The 19012-nt window shown below is 42.7% G+C and overlaps 1 protein-coding gene across 1 annotated transcript in view; it reads left to right on the top strand.

The window, feature by feature from the left end:
* Nucleotides 1–19012, top strand: part of SRP14 (signal recognition particle 14) — a 149984-nt gene that overhangs the window by 34463 nt on the left and 96509 nt on the right. The window contains exon 2 of the mRNA XM_069637514.1: nucleotides 5426–5498. Coding sequence (XP_069493615.1) covers nucleotides 5426–5498 — 73 coding nt within the window. The remainder of the gene's footprint in view (nucleotides 1–5425; nucleotides 5499–19012) is intronic.

Here is a 19012-nt window from a genome sequence, read left to right as displayed (position 1 = left end):
CTCTACTTGTAATGGCTTGGAACACACACCACTCCTCAGTGCTGCTATACCTGTGATTGCTCAGAACACTGAACTCTTCGGGGCTGCTATACTTTTAATGGCTCAGAACCCACAAATCAGCAGGCAGGGCTCTATATGTGTAATGGCTCGGAATGCACAACTGTTCAGGGCTGCTTTACTTGTAATTGTTCGGAATATACACATTGCATCTGGGTTGTTATACTTGTAGTAGCATACAGTGTTGGTAAGGCATCTGCATTCGAGCAACTGCTGCATCTGGTCAGACAAACCTCCAGCTCTATAATTCCCAGCCTACTGGCCAAAAGAAGGTTTGCACACATCTAAAAAAGAGCACCCAATGGTAAAGTTGCACTAGAATTTTAAATGGAAAATACATTTTCACCTTTTTGGATATTTATTGGTGCAATGACAAACAGAAAAATAGTAGAGGAAGAGCAACTCTGAACCTGAGCAATACAGGAGAACGAAGGTGTGGCAGGGGGAGGGGAGCGAAGGGACAGAACATACTAGACAATCCAAAACAGGAATTTCAGCAACAGGAGTAGAGAGCAATGACTAGAGAAGGGCAGGCCAATTGCATAAGATACAGTGCAAGAAAGATAATCAAAAGGAGTGGCAACCACAACTAAGAAAATGAAAGAATAGATATAGCCAGAGTAATGAAGTGAGAGAGGAAGAGTTCTGTCAACCGATACAGCAAGATATAGGAGAGAAACCGCAACAATAAAATGCAGAGATGGGAGAGGCAGAATGACGGGGAAACAGACTGCAAAACATGTTGTCGCAACACTTAAGAGTGAGAGGCAGAGCTTCAGAAAGTGAGAGACCGGGGAAACCGAGTAGCAAAGGGAAGGAGGGATGGAGCACTGTTGGGAAAGATTTCTATTTGTGTGTAATTTTCCCTCCAGTTGTGTACCCCGCAATGTTTTGATGCTGTCTGAACACCATAGTCGTTTGCCAGTGGAGCACAGCCTTCTGCTGCATTCCGCTGAGTTTTCTCTCCCTTTTTATGGGGAAACTGGCATGCCCTTAAAGACAGTTAGTACTGGGAGACTTTGCTTCCCTTAGTGCTTTCCAGTGTTGCAACTTTTCTGCAACATGTTACCAGTGCACAAAGTATCTTACAGTGCGCTGGGGTCTTCCTTTCGTTTCCAAATGCTCTACACTTCGTCAAAGGATTTTTTGGTTAGACGTACAGATGTGCCTTGGACCGGGCTGGTGGCAGCTTTTTATATGTTTGTAACCTTTTCTTTCCATGCAAACCGCGTTTACCGCAGTTGGCACTGGAAGGTGGCCTGGCTCCAAAATTGACATGCCACAAGGTTCTTTGTCCTGTCCTTTGGCCATCTTGTCCCTTTGCTGCTTGAAAGTGTGGCTGCTAGGAAAGCGTCTTGTCCTGATAGCAGTGCGGTCCACCCCCGACTCCCGCCTTTGCCTGCTATCCGACTGAGGCAGCTTAGTCCAACTGGATCTTTCTGCAATGATGACCCATCTGGGGCGCCAAATTGTAAAATATGAAATACCTCCATTTCCTTTTGAGTCTAGCAAATAATGAAGCACCAGGACAGACTGTTAGCTTCAAAATGCTCAGAGGGAGGGTAGTTTATTAACTGCTGCAGCTATACTCTGTGTGGTGTAAAGACACCATCTGAGTCCTTTCTCGTCTCTGCTTCCATTCATAATGGATGCATATATACAAGTTACAGCATAGATTACATTACAACAACCCTTGCTAAAATGTAACTGCTGCCTGAGCCACTTTCCCCTGTACAGCTGCTCATAGCTAACGTAATGCTATTCGTACGTGCTCTGAACCCTAGGTCCAACAGCTGTGTCCTAGCAAGGACATTGGGTGTTTGCAGGCTGAAGCTATTAAACACATGTTCAGTTAACTGTTTCAGAACAGAATTCATGTTAAACACTTGTAAAGCCTACAAATATAATGCTTATTGCTAAGTCGTCTACTGCAAGAATCCTTCTTGTGGGTCTGCAAATTTAAAGCCGTCTGAGATGCATATATTGCAAATGCAGAAAACACAAATAACCTACATTTTTTTGCCTGGTTAAGTATTTAAAGAAATTATACAATGTTCTCAAATGAGCAAGTGTATATGTCCCCAAAACAGCTAGCGTTATTCCATTGTATCTTCATGAAATTGCCTTGATATGAACTAGCAGCATAATGTCGTGCTTGTCAGTGTGAATTTCCTTTTGGCAGAAATCTTGCACTACATGTTTGCACAATGGTCCTTTCAAAAACACCCATTCTTTCATACAAGCTGTTAAAATGGATTTCTAAACTCTACCTGGTGGGCAGAAGTTTAGGGAGCCACCCTCAGTTTAGTGAACAGGGTAACCTTCTGGACCAGCCAGACCAATCTAGGTAGCTTGGCAGGTGGTCAAGACTAAGGAGGGGTGAGAGTGATCCGAAGCCCACAATGAGCACACACAGTAATGGACCGCAAATTACTCTTAGACAAGTGTACATGAAAAATATCTATACATTTATCGTCGGACAGACCAATAGACGCAAGTATGCAAAAGCAGTTATCACGCAAAATCCAGCATATATACACACAGCAGTAAAACACATCCACAACCTGTGAAGAGAGGGTTGCGTTAACACTCTAGGAGCATTTAGCAGCTCAGTCGTTTCTTAACTTTCAAGTCCAGCTCTAAGAAGAGGGGCGAGCATTGTGCTCAAAAGTACAGTTGTGTGTAAAAACGCACTATTGCGCAAGCAGCACAAAAAGCGGGTGTTCTTGGGAGGGCTATAGCAAATCAGGAAGGGGCTTGAGGCGATGATTGGTTCCCACTATTCGAGTAGGGTCTGCCCTTGGTGGTGTTTTCAAAAGGTGAGAAGGACTAGGGTGCGCAGGCTATCCCAGCCAAGATCGAATACCTTTTAAGCGATGGTTGTGCATAAGTGGTTGTTTGTGCCAGGGGGCCACCGGTAAGTAATGCAAATACACACCGACCCTCGGCACAGTCCGTACCAAACGGTGCCAATTTAATCGAGGTCGCTAGTAGGTTCGAGTCCTGCAGTTTCACGGTGCTCCAGCTCTCAGCGGCTGCAGGATAGAACGATCGTCCGTGATGGGACAGTTGCCTTTTTGTCAGCTTCCGAAGGAGGTACAAAGAAAATTCCTATGCAGCAGGCTTCAGGGCACAGGAGAGCAGGACAGCAAGGCACCTACAGCGACCGTCACCTACAGGTAGTGATGTGGTTTTCACAAATTTGGGCAGCATAATGGACTCTACTAATTTGGGACCCAGAGGAGCAAGGCCTGCAAAATTTGGTTGGAGAGTGCATGGGACCACTTGCAAGCGATGTTCCAAGTCTTGGCTTTGCACTCAAGACCGTGGCGGTTCTGCGGGATACCCTGAGGTAGAGCTAGGCTAGGCATTTCACTGGATGGCCCAGGAACACTTCCAAAGGGGCTTGTTCGGTGGGTAAGCAGGGGGCGCCGGAGTAGTTGCTCCCACTACTCCAAAGCGGCAAAGCGCCTTGCCAAGATTTCTTGATCGAAAAAGAAAGCAGGGCTCCGACGGGACAGCAGAGGGCGAAGGGTGCCAAAACCTTCCCCGGTGGTTTCACAAATCTGTTTTTTTCATGCAGGTGGCTTGGCTCTTTCTGTAGTTCAGTGAAAACTCAGGTGATCAACCTGGAACCGATGCAGAGCCCCTTCTCTTATCCAAGATTAGCTTTGCGCTAAAATCTAGGACTTAAATAGATGTGCTCTCATGCAGGCATCCCAGTCATGGTCCAATCACGGTCCACAGTGGTCTGTCATTCAGGCACTCCAGACATCCTGGCACCAGTAGTGTGGATTGGGACCAGACAGTCCCAACTTTTTCCTGGGTGGACACTTGCTCTGGCTCTCCTCCTCGGGCGCTCTGGCTCTCCTCCTCGGGCGCTCTGGCTCTCCTCCTCGGGCGCTCTGCTTCTCGCGCTCTCTCGGCAGAATATCACAAAAGAGGTCTGTTTTTGTGGGAAGCCGCGGGTTACTCTACCTGGTTGAAGGCAAGGGACAAAACTGCCATAGGAAAGAACAAAAGAATTTGTGGCTTGGCCATTTTCGGACCTGGCCAGTCCGCAACCAAACGCTGTAAATGCAATGTGATTCAGGAAAAAGAAGCAAAAGATTTCTAAAGTAATTGTTCCAGGCACACTCGTACAATCTCTCAAAAATCCTTCAAGGGTGTCCAGGGCCATAACACACAAAGGACCCCAGCGCAAGGTACTGGAAGGTGCATTGTGCACTGTTAAAAGGTTACCAAGAAAAGGCAACATAGTTGAATACTAAGGGAAACCATAAGGGAGCAAAAGCCCAGGGGAGTACAGCTGAAGCTGGTGTTCAGGATAGGATAGCCAAACAAAAGCCAAACGTTGAGGGGGTCCATAAATGGAGGGACTATTGCACATAAAAGGAAATCTTTCCTAATACAAGCAGTTAGAGTAGTTGACCTATAGTTTGTGTACAGCTACACAATTGGCCCATAATATTTAAGCAGTCTCCCCTGCTGCCTTTATGATAAATTTGCCCATTCTAAATAAAATCCATTACCCAAAGGCAATCAAATTTGCATTTTTTGTGTGTGCAGCCAAGAAAGAGTTTAGTTGGTGAGCTTGTGGTCTTTTATTTGTTAAAGATTGAGCCTTTCAAAGGTATGTTTTTTGACATTTGGATATAGTGATGGGTGTGATATCAGTGCTGCTTCCCAAGTGTCCAGAATCACCCAATTACAGTGAAGTACACTGCTTTGGGTGTTGACTGCAGGCAAAATCAGGGCTTCCCTGGGGAAGCAGCAATGCAGTCATATTTTGCTAATGTGGGTGATTTTAAGGGGTTGATGGGTAGGCTAGATGTTGAACATCACTGTTTTGAGGATGGACTGGGAAATACATTACGATGTAATCGGAGGCTTTGATTAGTGGTGGGTTGGTAATGTATCTGTCCATATAATTTGGCTTTAAAAACCCCAACACGTGAGTGTTCAGGAGAAGGTGGAGGGAAGGTCTCCACCATAATCTTTATGAACTACACAGTGGCATGGGAGCCTGCTTTTCCTTCTTTGAAACGCCCCCTTGTTGTTCCAGCAAGAACCTGTCACTATTGTCGAAATAATCTGCCTTGTAGGTACCAACCTTTTCCATTTAGTAGGCAAAACCGATCTATGCAGGTTGTAATCGTTTTGGCGAAGAGTAGTTGGAGCAAGTTTCAAATGTATGCATGAATATTTGTAGTTTTTTCATTTGACCTGATGAAGGACCTTAATAATAATTTGCACCATTCACTCCACGTTTGGATTAACCAATTTCTGTGCTACATTATTTCATGAGGTTGTTGATGAAAACTATTTGGTAATGACAAGTTGGATTTAACTCGTATTTTACTTGCAGTTTCTGACTGAGCTGACAAGATTGTTCCAGAAATGTCGGACCACTGGAAGTGTTTACATCACACTGAAGAAATGTAAGTAGACCGACTACGATTAGTTGGGTTTCAATTTCTCAACTTTGAAAATATGCGAAGGAAGTTGTCTTATGTATTGTATTGTGAACTCTCCAAACTATTTTTTTATTATCTTAATCTTTTAGTTCTTGGTGGACTGTTAGGTTAGATTTTCATTTTTATGCTAAATCTCCCTCGCCTGTGAGCCCCCAGTGCATTTTGCTGGACTTGTTGATTATTTCTCTGTTCCTGAGTGAATGGGAATCGTTTTCCCCACTCACCCTCTTTTACTCTTTTTATTCGTGTCCTTTTTATGACTCTCCATACTTTAGTTTTGGAATTATAATTGGAATTATAATTTATATCTTATTTTGGCATCTGCATTTTCCTATTGCCACACAGCACTTTCAGTGCAGTGTTGCTGGGGTGCCGCTTGGGCTTCCCTTTTTATTTTCTCATGGGTTTATTGTGTGAACTACTGTTTCAAAAGGTGGAAGGATACGTGTGATCATTTCTACAGTACCCTTTGTGAAATGAGCAGCCCTCACCTTATGTGGAGTGCTCAAGTGATGGATAGTAACCCCTTTCTCACAGGTCCTTTAACATTTTTGTTGATGACAAGCTTACTGTTATGGCTGGTGGCAGTGGATGTGTTCTACCAGCTGTTGTGTGATTATTTTTTTTACTCCCAGGCAGTCAAACCAGCCACGCTAATGCACCGAAGGGTCACCATTCATCTAGAATGGTGGCTTCTATCTTTTTCCACCATTTTTAGTGTGCTTGTCCTTTCTTGGTTCTTTCGCCGTCCTTGGAGGGGGAGGTCCTGGTTCGATTCTTCTTTGGTTGGAACCCTTTGTGTAGGCGCCAGAGTGTCTGCAAAGACAGGAAATGAGGGAGGAGTCAGAAACACTGTAGCCCTTTGTCGTCTGGCATTCCTACCTGGAGCCAGTCTTAACTGCGAGGCTGGCTGGATAGCCACCCCCCAAGTTATGTGCAGATTGGCTGGGTTCCTAGATAAATGGCCTGTATCTAGAAGCTGAAGGTAAGTCTCCACTGGAGCTGAATCCGATGAGAAAGAAGAGTAGACTGTTGTAGCCGATTTCAGCGACTGGATATGCTTGCTGAGTAACCGCTGCCTGTTCCGACCCTTTCTTCCATGTGACGTGGGAGTCTCGAAGACGACTCTGACCCTTGCGCTGGTATCCGTCTTAAGACCTGCATTTCGATCCATTCCACTACGAGCTATGATCTTCCTGGCATGCAAACCACCAATACCCTGGGATCTGAGTGCTCTGTCTTCCCATGAAACTTCACCACTCTCCTTGAAGTCCCCTCACCAGAGTGCTGGACCAAGATAGTGAATCTGTCAATCTGCTACCTTGAAAAGGGTACTAAATCCAGAGCAGCGCGGAGCACTAAATAATCCTAAATAGAAGTTGGTTACCCTTAAGAAGTGCTCATGCGCCCGAAAGAAAATAATGAGAAATCCATTGATTGGAAAAAATCACACAACTTCAATTTGAGATTGATATTTGTCAATTTATCGTGAAAGATGTTGCCCTATGGTGATAACACGTGTTTCGACGTATCCAACGTCTTTTTCAAATCAGGGCCATTATATAGCGTGGTTGTGCATGTAATTGTCAGGTTTCATGTCCAATCATGGGATAATCCCTGCTACCAGGTAGCAGGGATTATCCCATGACTGGACATGAAACCTGACAATTACATGCACAACCACGCTATATAATGGCCCTGATTTGAAAAAGACGTTGGATACGTCGAAACACGTGTTATCACCATAGGGCAACATCTTTCACGATAAATTGACAAATATCAATCTCAAATTGAAGTTGTGTGATTTTTTCCAATCAATGGATTTCTCATTATTTTCTTTCGGGCGCATGAGCACTTACGGGTAACCAACTTCTATTTTGTCTTTTTCTAATGGAGTAGAGGAATCAAAGACTCCATTGTTACCCTATTTTCATGCGACCTTTTAAACTTTAGTACAAGATAAAGAGGGCGCAGAGTTCTAAGTCAAAAGTACCTCAAAATAGATTCCTCACACTTTTCAAGTCACTAAATAATCGTGTTTGGAGCCTTTTCTCTCGACTGCTGCTGAAGTCCCATCCAGTGTCCTTGCTTACATCACCACGACCAAGGATCCAGAGACCGGTTCCTGTGCTGCTGCATTCTGAAAGCATCCGTCTGCAAGCTCTTCTTCACTGCAAAGTTACTGTGTGGCTAGGGTGAGGGGGGGGTGGGTTGTGTACTTCGGAGTTTAACCAGGCCTAATACTGGAACTCATCTAGTGAGCCTTCTCAGAGTCCCTGAACACTACTATCTCTAATGCCTCTCTGGAACTCTAACTTATTTGCCTATCCTGATCTGCCTACTCTTGGACACTGGACCACCAGTGTCCCTGTTCTGCCTCTTGAGATCACTCATGCCTTGTAGTAATTGGAGGACTTCTCAAGTATAAGGCATTTGTCTAAAAAATAGAACAAGTATTGCATAGTACTTCTTGCTAATGTTAGTACTGTAACTGATTTATCTCTGAAATAGAATAAATTACATGTTCTTACTTATCTGTGATTTGCTTACTGCCATTCTGAACAGTATCCAGTTATTTACTTACTTTCTAGAGTAGTGCAACACAATTCAAAGGTAACTGAGTTGGTATTACTGTATTAATAAGTGTAACTGTGTATTAACAATAGGGTTTTACTCACCTTTGAATAGCATACTTCTCTTCTAAATGTGTAACTAGGTTTTGCTCGCCTTGAACTGCATATTGCTATTCTAAATTAGGTTTATACTTTGGTTTACATGCCATAAGTATTGTTGGTTTTTATAATTGTTTGACTTTTAGAATACCTGCCTTTCTAAAAGAAAAAAACCAATGTGTATATAAAAAGCTCTTAATTATTTATACAATACATCAGCATTAGAATATTTCATCTACAGCCCTCTCCTAAAATAGAATAAACCTGGCTGCTCTGATATTGCTGCCAAATTTAATCTCATGTGGTACAGCCTTCTACTATGAGTTGAGTTTCCGTATTGCCCAAGTTACAGTTTTAAAGTCCCTTTGGGTGGACTTTAGGAAAACTGTCCTAACATTGACTTTCTCTTCCATCCAACTTCTTTTTAACCCAGGTCTTTGACCACCCACACCTGATATTACTTTTCTTCGTTTTTCAATTCTCAAAATGTATTTTCTTAGTTATTCAAAGGGTGCCCATCTGACGCTACCCACTTAGCATCTGCTACTGTCTCAATTGACTGGGATTTTATTTGATCTCCTTACTCCGATTTATAATGTTTGAACTCCTTTAGACCTATCAGTGCTGCACACCCTTTTCTTTTGTTAAAACAAAAGTAAATGCCTCCTCTACTGCAATTATTGACACTTTTCAATGGCTATCCAACCCAGTGGTCAAAGCGAGCATTTGGGAGCGGTGATCCCCTCATGATTTTTAGAGTTACTGTTCATATACATTTAAAAAGCATACCGTTCCAAAATAGAAAGTGTAGGAAGAAGTTGAAGCTTGCACTTCAGTACACTGCACTGAACATCCCCTTAACTAACAGGTGTTTGGGGTTTTGGATTGCGTGTGGGAGGGGCTGTGGCAATGGGGTTTGTGGGGACCGGGGGCAGGCCAGCAGGTAACCTAGTTCCACTACTTCTTTTCGTACACTTTGACCACTGTGCAAACCTTATTCCCATACTGGCTCCCAGCTGAAAATTCATATCTCTCAGTTTAACATCCTTCATATCATAGGAATCAACAACTAGCAGACTTTAAAAGGAAGGGCATCAAACTAGACCAAGTGGTGGCTCTCACTCTACCCATGCAAGCTAAAACGTCCAGACTTCTAATTTGGAGCAGATATCTAAATGCTCAGCTCTTCAGCATTGCTTTTTAACTCGCAAGTACCACTGTTACCACAGTACAATCTCTCTATCCATTCAGCCGGTGTGACTCCTAGTCCTTAAGGCTTTTCCAGAATACCCACTCACGATTCTGCAGAATTTAATTATTTTAGACCTTTCTAGAGAAGGCTACACCCACACTTCTTAGTAGTTTGCTGACTTTATCCAGCCCTGGCCTCATAGATTATTGCTCAGTTTCCTGAAGCTCTTCTCAGCCAGCACCTCACAAAACCCAATGCTACCACAGGTGAACTACCATTGCATCCAATAAAAAATCAACGTACTACTATTAAACGACTGACTAAGCTCACATAACCTACAAGGGCTTAGACCTACACGCAGAGCACAGATCTGGTCTATCTTGAACTTATGCAAAAAACAAGCAGGGTCCTGGGAGTCCTTCTACCAGACATAAGTCCCGGTGACGAGAGACGTACCCAGACTCTTTAGCTCACTATCTTTCACAGGGGAGAAACATAACCATTATTTTTTTATAAGGTCACAGTAGAACTGAAAAATGTTACCCATATAATTCTTTAAAAGGCGCCCATGTTTCTAGATAAAAGTCCTCTATCCTGCCTTGTATATATTGCCTTTTCATAACTAGATATGTTTTGTAGATGGATTATCCAGTTTTAAACCTGCAGCTTTTTCCTGGTTTTCCAGACTTTTAATATCTGTAGCCAGAGGTAAATTTTATTTCCTTTCATCTTTGACAATAATAGTCTGAATAGCATTTCTAGGGAAGTTTAGATTTGATCTTATTCACCCTAACACGTCTAACCAATGGTCTTTTACTCTAGAACATCTCCATAGTAAGTGTAGTAGAGTTCACCTTTCTTTACTGCGTCCTTAACCGATATTATCTAATCATCCAAGTTTATGCGTTCTATCCGGTGTCTGATATAAGTGTTCTATTGACAGCTGCCTTTGACACTGTCGCTCACTCTGATCTGCTTAATACTCTTACTACTGGGGATTCACAATCAAGCCCTTGCTTGGATTGAATCCTACCTTGTACCTCACCAATTATCCATCTCCTGGAGCCATAACACCTCTCAACTCGCTCCTCTAACTGTTGGTGTTCCACGAGACCGTCTTGAGTCTGCTCCTCTTTACACTCTACACTTCTGCTCTTGGAGCACTAATCTCCTCCTTTGGGTTCTCATACCAACTCTTTGCGAATGACACCCAAATCGTCTTCACTTTTCTTGAACAATCCTCTGATCACTCTATCAAAATGTCCCACTGTGTCTGCCATTAAATATTGGATGGCTTTGCACTCTGATGTTAAACTCTACCAAAACAGAGGTACTCTTCTTCCCTGCCAAAGGCGTTCGCATCTCTTCCTTTGCCTATTCAATTCCCACCTGACGCTCTCCCCCACTCTTCAACCAGAAACCTTGCTGTAATCTATGACCCTTCTAACACATTCTTTCATCGCCAAAACTGGAACATCAACTCCCCACAACCTCTTAAATATTAGGAAAATCGGGCAGCTCCTTCCTTTCAACACTGCCAAGCATCTCTTAACCACTCTTGGCTTCTCTAAACCGGACTGCTGTGCCAACATCCTCTTTGGCCTCCCCAACTAGGCTTTCTGTCCTCCGGCGAGATCATTAACTTTGCTACCGACACTCTCTCACTCACTTCACACCTACTTCTTTATACTGTCACCAGGCTGGATGGCTGATGATGCAAAACGGGGCCAAATTAAAATTTCCTCCTAGTTCACAAATCTATCCACAGTAAGGCACCACTGTATCTATCCAATTCTATAAACCTTCTCGTGATCTCTGCCTCCTCACCTTCCCTGTGTTTCCTCTCGCTTATGCTCTCTTCCTCCACTTGCTTGAAATTCTCTTCCGCAGATATCGGAGAAACGGTTCACACAGATTTTTTCAAAACCAAACTTAAAGCTTACCTCCTCGCCCCAGAGTTGCACTCCATGCCTACCTCTCATTTGCCGGCTAGCTAACATTTTTCTTTTGCTTCTAACCTGCCTGTGTCTCGAACTTCACCCATCATGGTCATGTCCTGAGTACAGCTGGCCATACCGCCTACCCGCACGTACATTTTGTTTTAATGTTGGTTGTCCTTGATCTATGTATGTCCACTTATGTATTGTCCCTGGTGACTCTTCCATTTACTCCTCTCCACAACCTGATCCGAATGTCCCTCAAACTCGCCCTATTGTAAGAAGCTCACTGCTTCCCGCCGAATTGGATTTCTTACCTATTGTATGTTCTTTTGTGATCAAAAGAGCATTGTTCCTCCTGTATAGAAATAAATATATTTTTTTTCTTAATGTGTACGTTGAAGCTTAGATTTAACTTTGTATTAAATGCTTTCCCTGTAATTTTCTCCCACTATTCTGTAGAAGTATACATTTCAGTTCTGATGACAAAGATTGTTTCTTTTTTTGTTTAAAGATTTTTATTCATGTCGCATCTTACAAGGCATAGCCAAAAACCTGTAGTATTTGTAACTAGAGGGACAGCCCTAGGATCGTCGGAGAAGGGCTGAGGAGACATGGTATACAAAGGGGGTTACTCTGACGTCATTGTTACAGTGGGCTACTTATTGATTCCAGTAGGCCTAAATTATTTCTATTATGTCACGTATAGGTATGAACTCATTGAGTTAATTATTGCTCATGAAAATAGAAATGTAGACAAAAATAGTTAGTGCAGCATATATTTAATTGTGCTGTTTACTGTAAATGCAATACATCGTCATACATTTATGATTTTAAGTAGTTTTTTTAGAAGCAATAGTTTTTTGAAAACAAGAGATCCAGCCCATTGGGGGCAATACTTTGTATTCACAAGTTCCCAATGAGACTGAATAGACAATAGTACAGGTGGTTATTCAGTGATTTAGAAGCCTTACATTGCTCTAACTATGTACTATTGTCTATTCAGTCTCATTGGGAACTTGTGAATATGAAGTATTACCCCCAATGGGCTGGATCTCTTGTTTTCAAAAAACGATTGCTTCTAAAAAACTAATTAAAATCATAAATGTATGACGATGTATTGCATTTACAGTAAACAGCACAATTAAATATATGCTGCACTATCTAGATCTATTTTTGTCTGCATTTCTATTTCCATGAGCAATAATTAACTCGATGAGTTCATGCCTATACCTGACATAATAGAAATATTTTGGGCCTACTGGAATCAATAAGTAGCCCAGAGTAACGATGACGTCAAGAGTAACCCCCTTTGTATACCAAAAACCTGTAGTATGACACATCAATACATCAAGTGAAAAAGGTAACAGTACAATGTTTGATCATTGAAAGACAATAGAACTTTGTAAGAATATAAAATCATTGGTAACTAGGATTATGATTTTAAATAGGGGGGGTACAAACAAACAGGGACAAAGACATGACATAATGAATAACAGGACATATGCATGAGGGATGTTGAGTTCTAGGAGAGAGTGCAAGACGGAGATTAGCAACAAAATTCATCAAATTACTAGGGATTTAAGACAGAAAATCTACAAAAGGCTTCCGTTTGAGTTTACATAATAGAAGTTCAGTAGAGGTATTACAACTTTCTAGTCTGAGTATTACATAGAACATTCCACCATTGTTTATAAAGGAGCTTGTCTAAATTTGTCCAATTTGATGAGACTGTCCTAATGGATACTTAATAAATAATTCAAACAGATCTTTTCTATACCTACAAGTTATATTTTGAATGGTTGCACTTCCAGTAAAAAGTACTTGAGGACAAAAATCAGTTGGAATAGTTTTCCAAATATAAATCCAGAAGGATGAAACAAATTTACAGTCTAAAATCATGTGTTTAAAGGATACTGAGGATTGAAAACAACTCCAACATTTATTAGATAATAGACCACATTTTAAAAGATGTAGAGGTGTAATGAAAATTCTGTGATGGAAGAAAAACATTGTCTGCAGAATATTTGCTGCAGGTGTCGCTCTGGACATATGATTCCATACTTTAGGCCATTCCATTTGACTATCTAGAAGATTAGTCTAGTTGCCATGCTGAGAAGCATTCACCTAATATACTGGATATAGTTTTATCGAAGAGCTTTGTGGTACATAGCAGCTGACATCGTCTATTTATATAGAGATTATAATCTTTCAGCATTTGGAGAAGAGATTGTTAATAAGCAAGTCATAGTTTTCAGAGATTGCGTTGATAATGGACACAAATTGCTGTAAAAATTAGAAGGGTACCTTAAATCTATCTGTTAACACATCAAAAATAATTGTGGCACCTAGAGCGAACGATTGATCTAGATACTTAATGCCCAGAGAGCCATGGCCTCCTGAAAGGTGATCTCCCATTGATTCCAATTAGCGGGTTGAACCAAATATATGAAGAAATGTATTGGTTGGCCTCAGTAATTCTTGAGTAGCGTGCAGATAAGATAATGGTCGTAAGCTTCATCTTATTTTGGTTTTGATCAGAAAGCAGTCAGCTAGACTTGGAGGGGATACCATTGCTCTCTCTAGAACTAACCATTGCAGAACATCGGAAAATTCATGTGTAAACCATAATAGAACCGGTTTCAAGACAAAGGCAATGTGATATTTCCTTTAATCGGGCAACTCTACTCCTCTGGCTTCTCGTGGTAAGCGAGTCTGTTTCATTTCCCCCCCCAAAGAAATTTGGCTAGAGACAGAGTCGATAGATGTAAAAAAAGCAGGGAAGAGGACCAGGTAGCATATATAACGATGATAGAATAATAGGTGTTAACATCATCTTGATGGATTCTAGTCTACCCCACCATGAAAGGTATAGGCGGGGACCAAGAGCTAGAAATGTCCTTTATTCTTGATAGAAGAGAAGCAGTGTTTAATTTAACGATGTCCTTAATGGAAGGGGAGATATGTATGCCAATGTATTTAAAACCATCCGGACACCATTTCATACCTGTATGTAATATGCGATGTTTGGTGCAGTGAACATTAAGGGGTAGGATTTCGGACTTGTCCATGTTTAGTTTTATTCCCAGAGACATCTGAAAACTGTGAAATAGCCAAGATATATGGCAGGGAAGATTTCGGATATTTAAGCAGTAACAAAATGTCAACATATGCTGCTAATTTAACTTGTTTAAACACACAGGGGAAACTTGTAGAAGCAATTGAGCACGGACTAGCCGTTGGGGTCCTTTAAGCCGTAAACAAAGTAACAAGCGGTAACACAAAAACAACAGTTATATAGGAAGGTAGTTATTCAAAGATATTCATAGATACAAAATTGAGTGGTTGAGTGCTCAGAATCGAGAACCAGGAGGGCCACCAGGCTCAGCGTACCTCACCCTGGCGAAGAACACCCTTTCCCTGACGGGGCTGCCTTAATACATAACCCTAAAAGTTGCCTTAGCATGGGACCCAGTCTCATGAGTCCAGGTGTTCTTATCGGGGGGCACGGGTTAGGCTATCTTTCTTATTATATTCTGTTAGATGTAGTGAGTGATAGTTTTACGGTATGTTAGCACAGGGGTGAATAACTGTCTCCATGGCCCGTTAGGCTTAGGGTGAACAGAAATACTATTGGGTCAGTGGGGGGCACGCAGCAGTCAACCAAAGGTGGCGGGATTCGGGACTGGGTGGCTCATAATTCTTCTTGGCTTGGTCATGGCGGGGTACACAGTGATTTTATGATGGCATCTGGTGTCGGGGGTATTGGGGGGGGGGGGGTAATACTCGGTACGGGCCCAGGAGGAATGTGGGGAGGTGCAGCTGTAACGCTTCCAACAACAGAAAACTAGGGGCCTTCAAGCCCTGCCGAGCCTTGTGGGGGGAGAGGGGAGTTGGGTGTGCAGCTCGCTGGAAGGAGGGGGAGATGGCCTTGTAACGTCTCGCTGGTCCCTGTTTACTGAACAGCATTAACATTATTATAGAGAAGGGTTGCTTAGACTTGGGGGCATTGTGTAAATTACATTTCTCTGCAACTCGCGTGTGCTCATGTTTTCAGGATCGATAGAGAGATAATTTACATCACACGTTTTTCATTCTGTTGCTTGGAGCCCATGAGGAAAATGAAGATAAAACGTTAGGTAGAACAAGGTTGGTGGGTGCATCGATGCCAGTGACAAATTACAAAATTATGCTTCTGATCAAATAAGTTCAACTATCATTCCAATCAACATCAGATGTGGTTCACTGCTTCAACAGGTTCACATATGTCACTTACAATTGTATCATACATGGGCTTTTTATACTTGCTTTTTTAACCGTTTAAGATCGCAGCACTCATGGGTCAGTAAAGGGTAGATTTCTGTGCACATACGTTTCACATCTTTACACGGAGATGTCGTGGGATGAGTAAGTTGTACCACTTTAATAATGCAATTGGCAATGCGGGTTTTCAACCTTTTTCGCAAATGGCTTAGCAGCATGAATAAGACTGGGAGGCACAGAGATTTGACATGCAGGTTTAACATTTCACCCAGGGGGACAGGGTTGGGGGGGGGGGGGGAGGTCATGAACACTACATATCATGAACGTGGGGGTCTGTTGGGGGAGGGGGGGGGTCAAGGTATCTTTCATAGGGACAACTTTGTTCTTTTCCAGACCCCAACTAAAAGTCAGGTCACCGCCAGGGCAATGATGTACTGCTGCGGAAGGTAAATGATAGTGTTTGTTCTGTTACTTGTTCGTATCTAGTTGCTTGTGCGAATGGGCTTTCAGCAGAGCTGCCATGGGGAGGAGGCTGGAGGGGGGGGAGAAGGGGGTGTGGGAGGGGGAGGGGGGTGCAGGCTCCCTGTGCATGATCAAGTGGGGGTGAGCTCCAGCCTCTGTAGGCAGCCTGTTCCACAGAGGCCTTGGTTTAGTATACTCAAAATGGAGTTTAAATGCATTACAAAATGGAGTCTGTTATGTTACAAAGTGAGCCGTGCAGCCTCACGTGTCGATCCGCAGCCATCCCGCATCCTGAGCCCAGGTGCATAGGTGGCTGCCGAGTCATGTCTCACATAGGAGAGGATGTGGGGGACGGGGGTCCTAAAGACCTGTCCTCCCATACACTGTTCTTAAAAAATCTTTTTCAGTAGGGAAGTTCTATTCACCCGTATTGCTTGTGAAGAGTGCTCTGGAATCTCCCACAAGTATGGAGGAAAGGGGACGAGACGTAAGAGTATAACGAAGTTACTCACCATAGTGACTACTGTACACTTGGTCCATAGTCCCCTTTCCTCCATACGAACGCCCACCGTCCCCTCTTAAGAATCCTCTATTATTTCTTAAATGGTTGCAGACCTGGCGATAGAAAAGGACAGAAGGGGGATGCGCGGGGCAGAGCTCAGGAGGGCGGGGTCACGGCAACGTGCGGTACCCCGCGTAAAGAGGACAACCGTTTCCAATTTTGATGCTTTTTAACAAAAGTGCTCCGGTCCCGTCCTGAAGGATGGAATGTCCCAGAAGTATGGAGGAAAGGGAACTATGGACTAGGAATAAGGTAGTCACTACAGTGAGTAACTTTGTTATTCCAGAAGCTTCATTAGAAAGGTGTTGATGAACGATATTGGATAATCACCTTCAACTCCTTCTAATAATCCAACATTTGACAAATGATTAGTTCTATTGCGATTTTCTAGGTTCTCTGTGTGCTTTTATAGAGACTTGACAGTGTTTTCAAGCACTTGGACTCTCCCTGTAATATCCTCAGCATTACTAACCCTTTGATTTGACTATGGGTATCCTAGCCTCAAAATTAGACCATTTGTCGTCCATTTGCTGTAGTTTGGCGTTCGTTGCTTCCATAAAGGGTTTCGGCGCCTTCACTTCCAGGAGTATGGCTTGCATGGTAGCATCTGGTGTATCTTCTTTAGGTGTTGGCCATTCGCTTTTCAGTCTCTTATTTGGCATAGAAATAGGTCTTTCCTTAGTTTGACTCTTCTTGGATGCCATATTGGGATTAGTCAACATGGTACCTCACTATACGTTTGGATGAAAGCTCACTATTCACACACCTTTTGTAGAGCCTTTATAGAGGAGTATACTTTGTCATTCACAGAATTGTTTTTCAGCATAAGCTTGCTATGTGCTCCTATATGAAAAGGAGAAAGGCGGCCAGTGATTCCTCACGGAGTGTAAACTGGCTTCCCATACACCTTGATGGAAACCTTACATAAGGGTATACCACCTGTTTATATATTTTTAGCGCAAGCTTGTTGAATGTAGCAATATTAAAAAAGGCGGTTTATATTGTCTTACTACGTGTTTAAGTGAAATCTCGATTTCTCGATATCTTGATTCCTTACATAAGTATGCTTGTTTATAAAAATGTATCACACGCTTTTTAAGTACTCTAATTCAAGCAGCAGGTAGGCAGTTGGTATTTAACTTCAGTCTTGGGTGTTCCAGCATATGTTTGAGTTTATCTCATGATCGCAATCATTGTTTACCAGCACTTTCAAATGCGACAGCTATCATTTTCCTGTTATATAAAACAATGGTTATGGCACTTAAATTATTAGAATTGCCACAATGGCAGTGCAAAGAAAAGCACCTGAAGTTCATTAGGTTTTTCATGTAAGCTTAAGTCTTTAACTGCCATAATTTAAAGTAGTGAAAAGGGAGACCATTTATTTTCCAATATTTAAATGTAAACGCTGTCTGTACCTCTTTAATCCTTTGTAATGATTTCCTTGTGTGATTGTGTAACGGTGCTGGGCCCGTGTTGTACAAGAAAACACGACCCGCTTCATTAACGAGTCTTTTATTCGATGCAATCCCAGCCAGCTGACAGGAGCATCGGGTCACCTGACTTCCCGGCTCGCAGGCCCAGCTCATCCTCTTCTTCCGGATTCAGCACAGGATACCATGTGCCCCACGGACCACCAGGGAGTTTCAGCAGGTGGGCAGCAGTTTTTTATGAGGAAACTTACATCACGAAGAAAAGATAATAAATGCACATTCGGAGCGGGAGCGTGCAAGCTATACTGCCATCCCGTACGGCGCCTGGCCACGCCCACAATGATGGTTCGTTAACCACAACAAAATGGCAAACGTCGTACACAACACTCCTCCAACAAACCAATTCACGTCCATGATACTTCTCCTCCCTATATCTGCTCATAGAACAACCTTGCCATTCAAGGAACTGATAAAAGACGTGGGATCATAAACTGTTCAATTAAACCTAATTCATTTTAGTCAAAGCTTTGCAGTAAGCTAGAACATGTGTTTAATTTTTGTTTTTTCCTTGGCCAGTGGAGGTTTGAGACCTGAAACAAGTGAATGAAATGTTAAAGGCAGCCAAGCTGTAGTAGGATTGTGGTCCTATCGTCTAAGGCTCCAATTCACAACAGTTGTAGTAGAGATGGGCGGGGGAGGGGGACTTGAAACAGTGTTCATAAATGTCACATGCAGTACTTTGAGTGATAGGTTGTGATACCCCCGTCTTTTTCTGGTATCAGTGGGCCCGCTTGGGTTTTGGATTGCTTGGATTTGGCAAATGTTCGCCCTCTTTGGCTTTTAGTCTTGGCCCTACTGGACTCTGGTACAGGGCTCTGGTGCTGCGCTCATGGCATCTGTCAAATTTGCTGTAGGACATAGTTGCTCATATTTGATCTTTATTTTTATTAACTGTGA

This window comes from Ambystoma mexicanum, chromosome 14 (genome assembly GCF_040938575.1).
Source record: "Ambystoma mexicanum isolate Mex_15411 chromosome 14, UKY_AmexF1_1, whole genome shotgun sequence".
Lineage (NCBI taxonomy): Eukaryota > Metazoa > Chordata > Amphibia > Caudata > Ambystomatidae > Ambystoma > Ambystoma mexicanum.
Note: the sequence above shows the minus strand (reverse complement) of the source record. Positions and strands in the feature narration are given on the sequence as shown.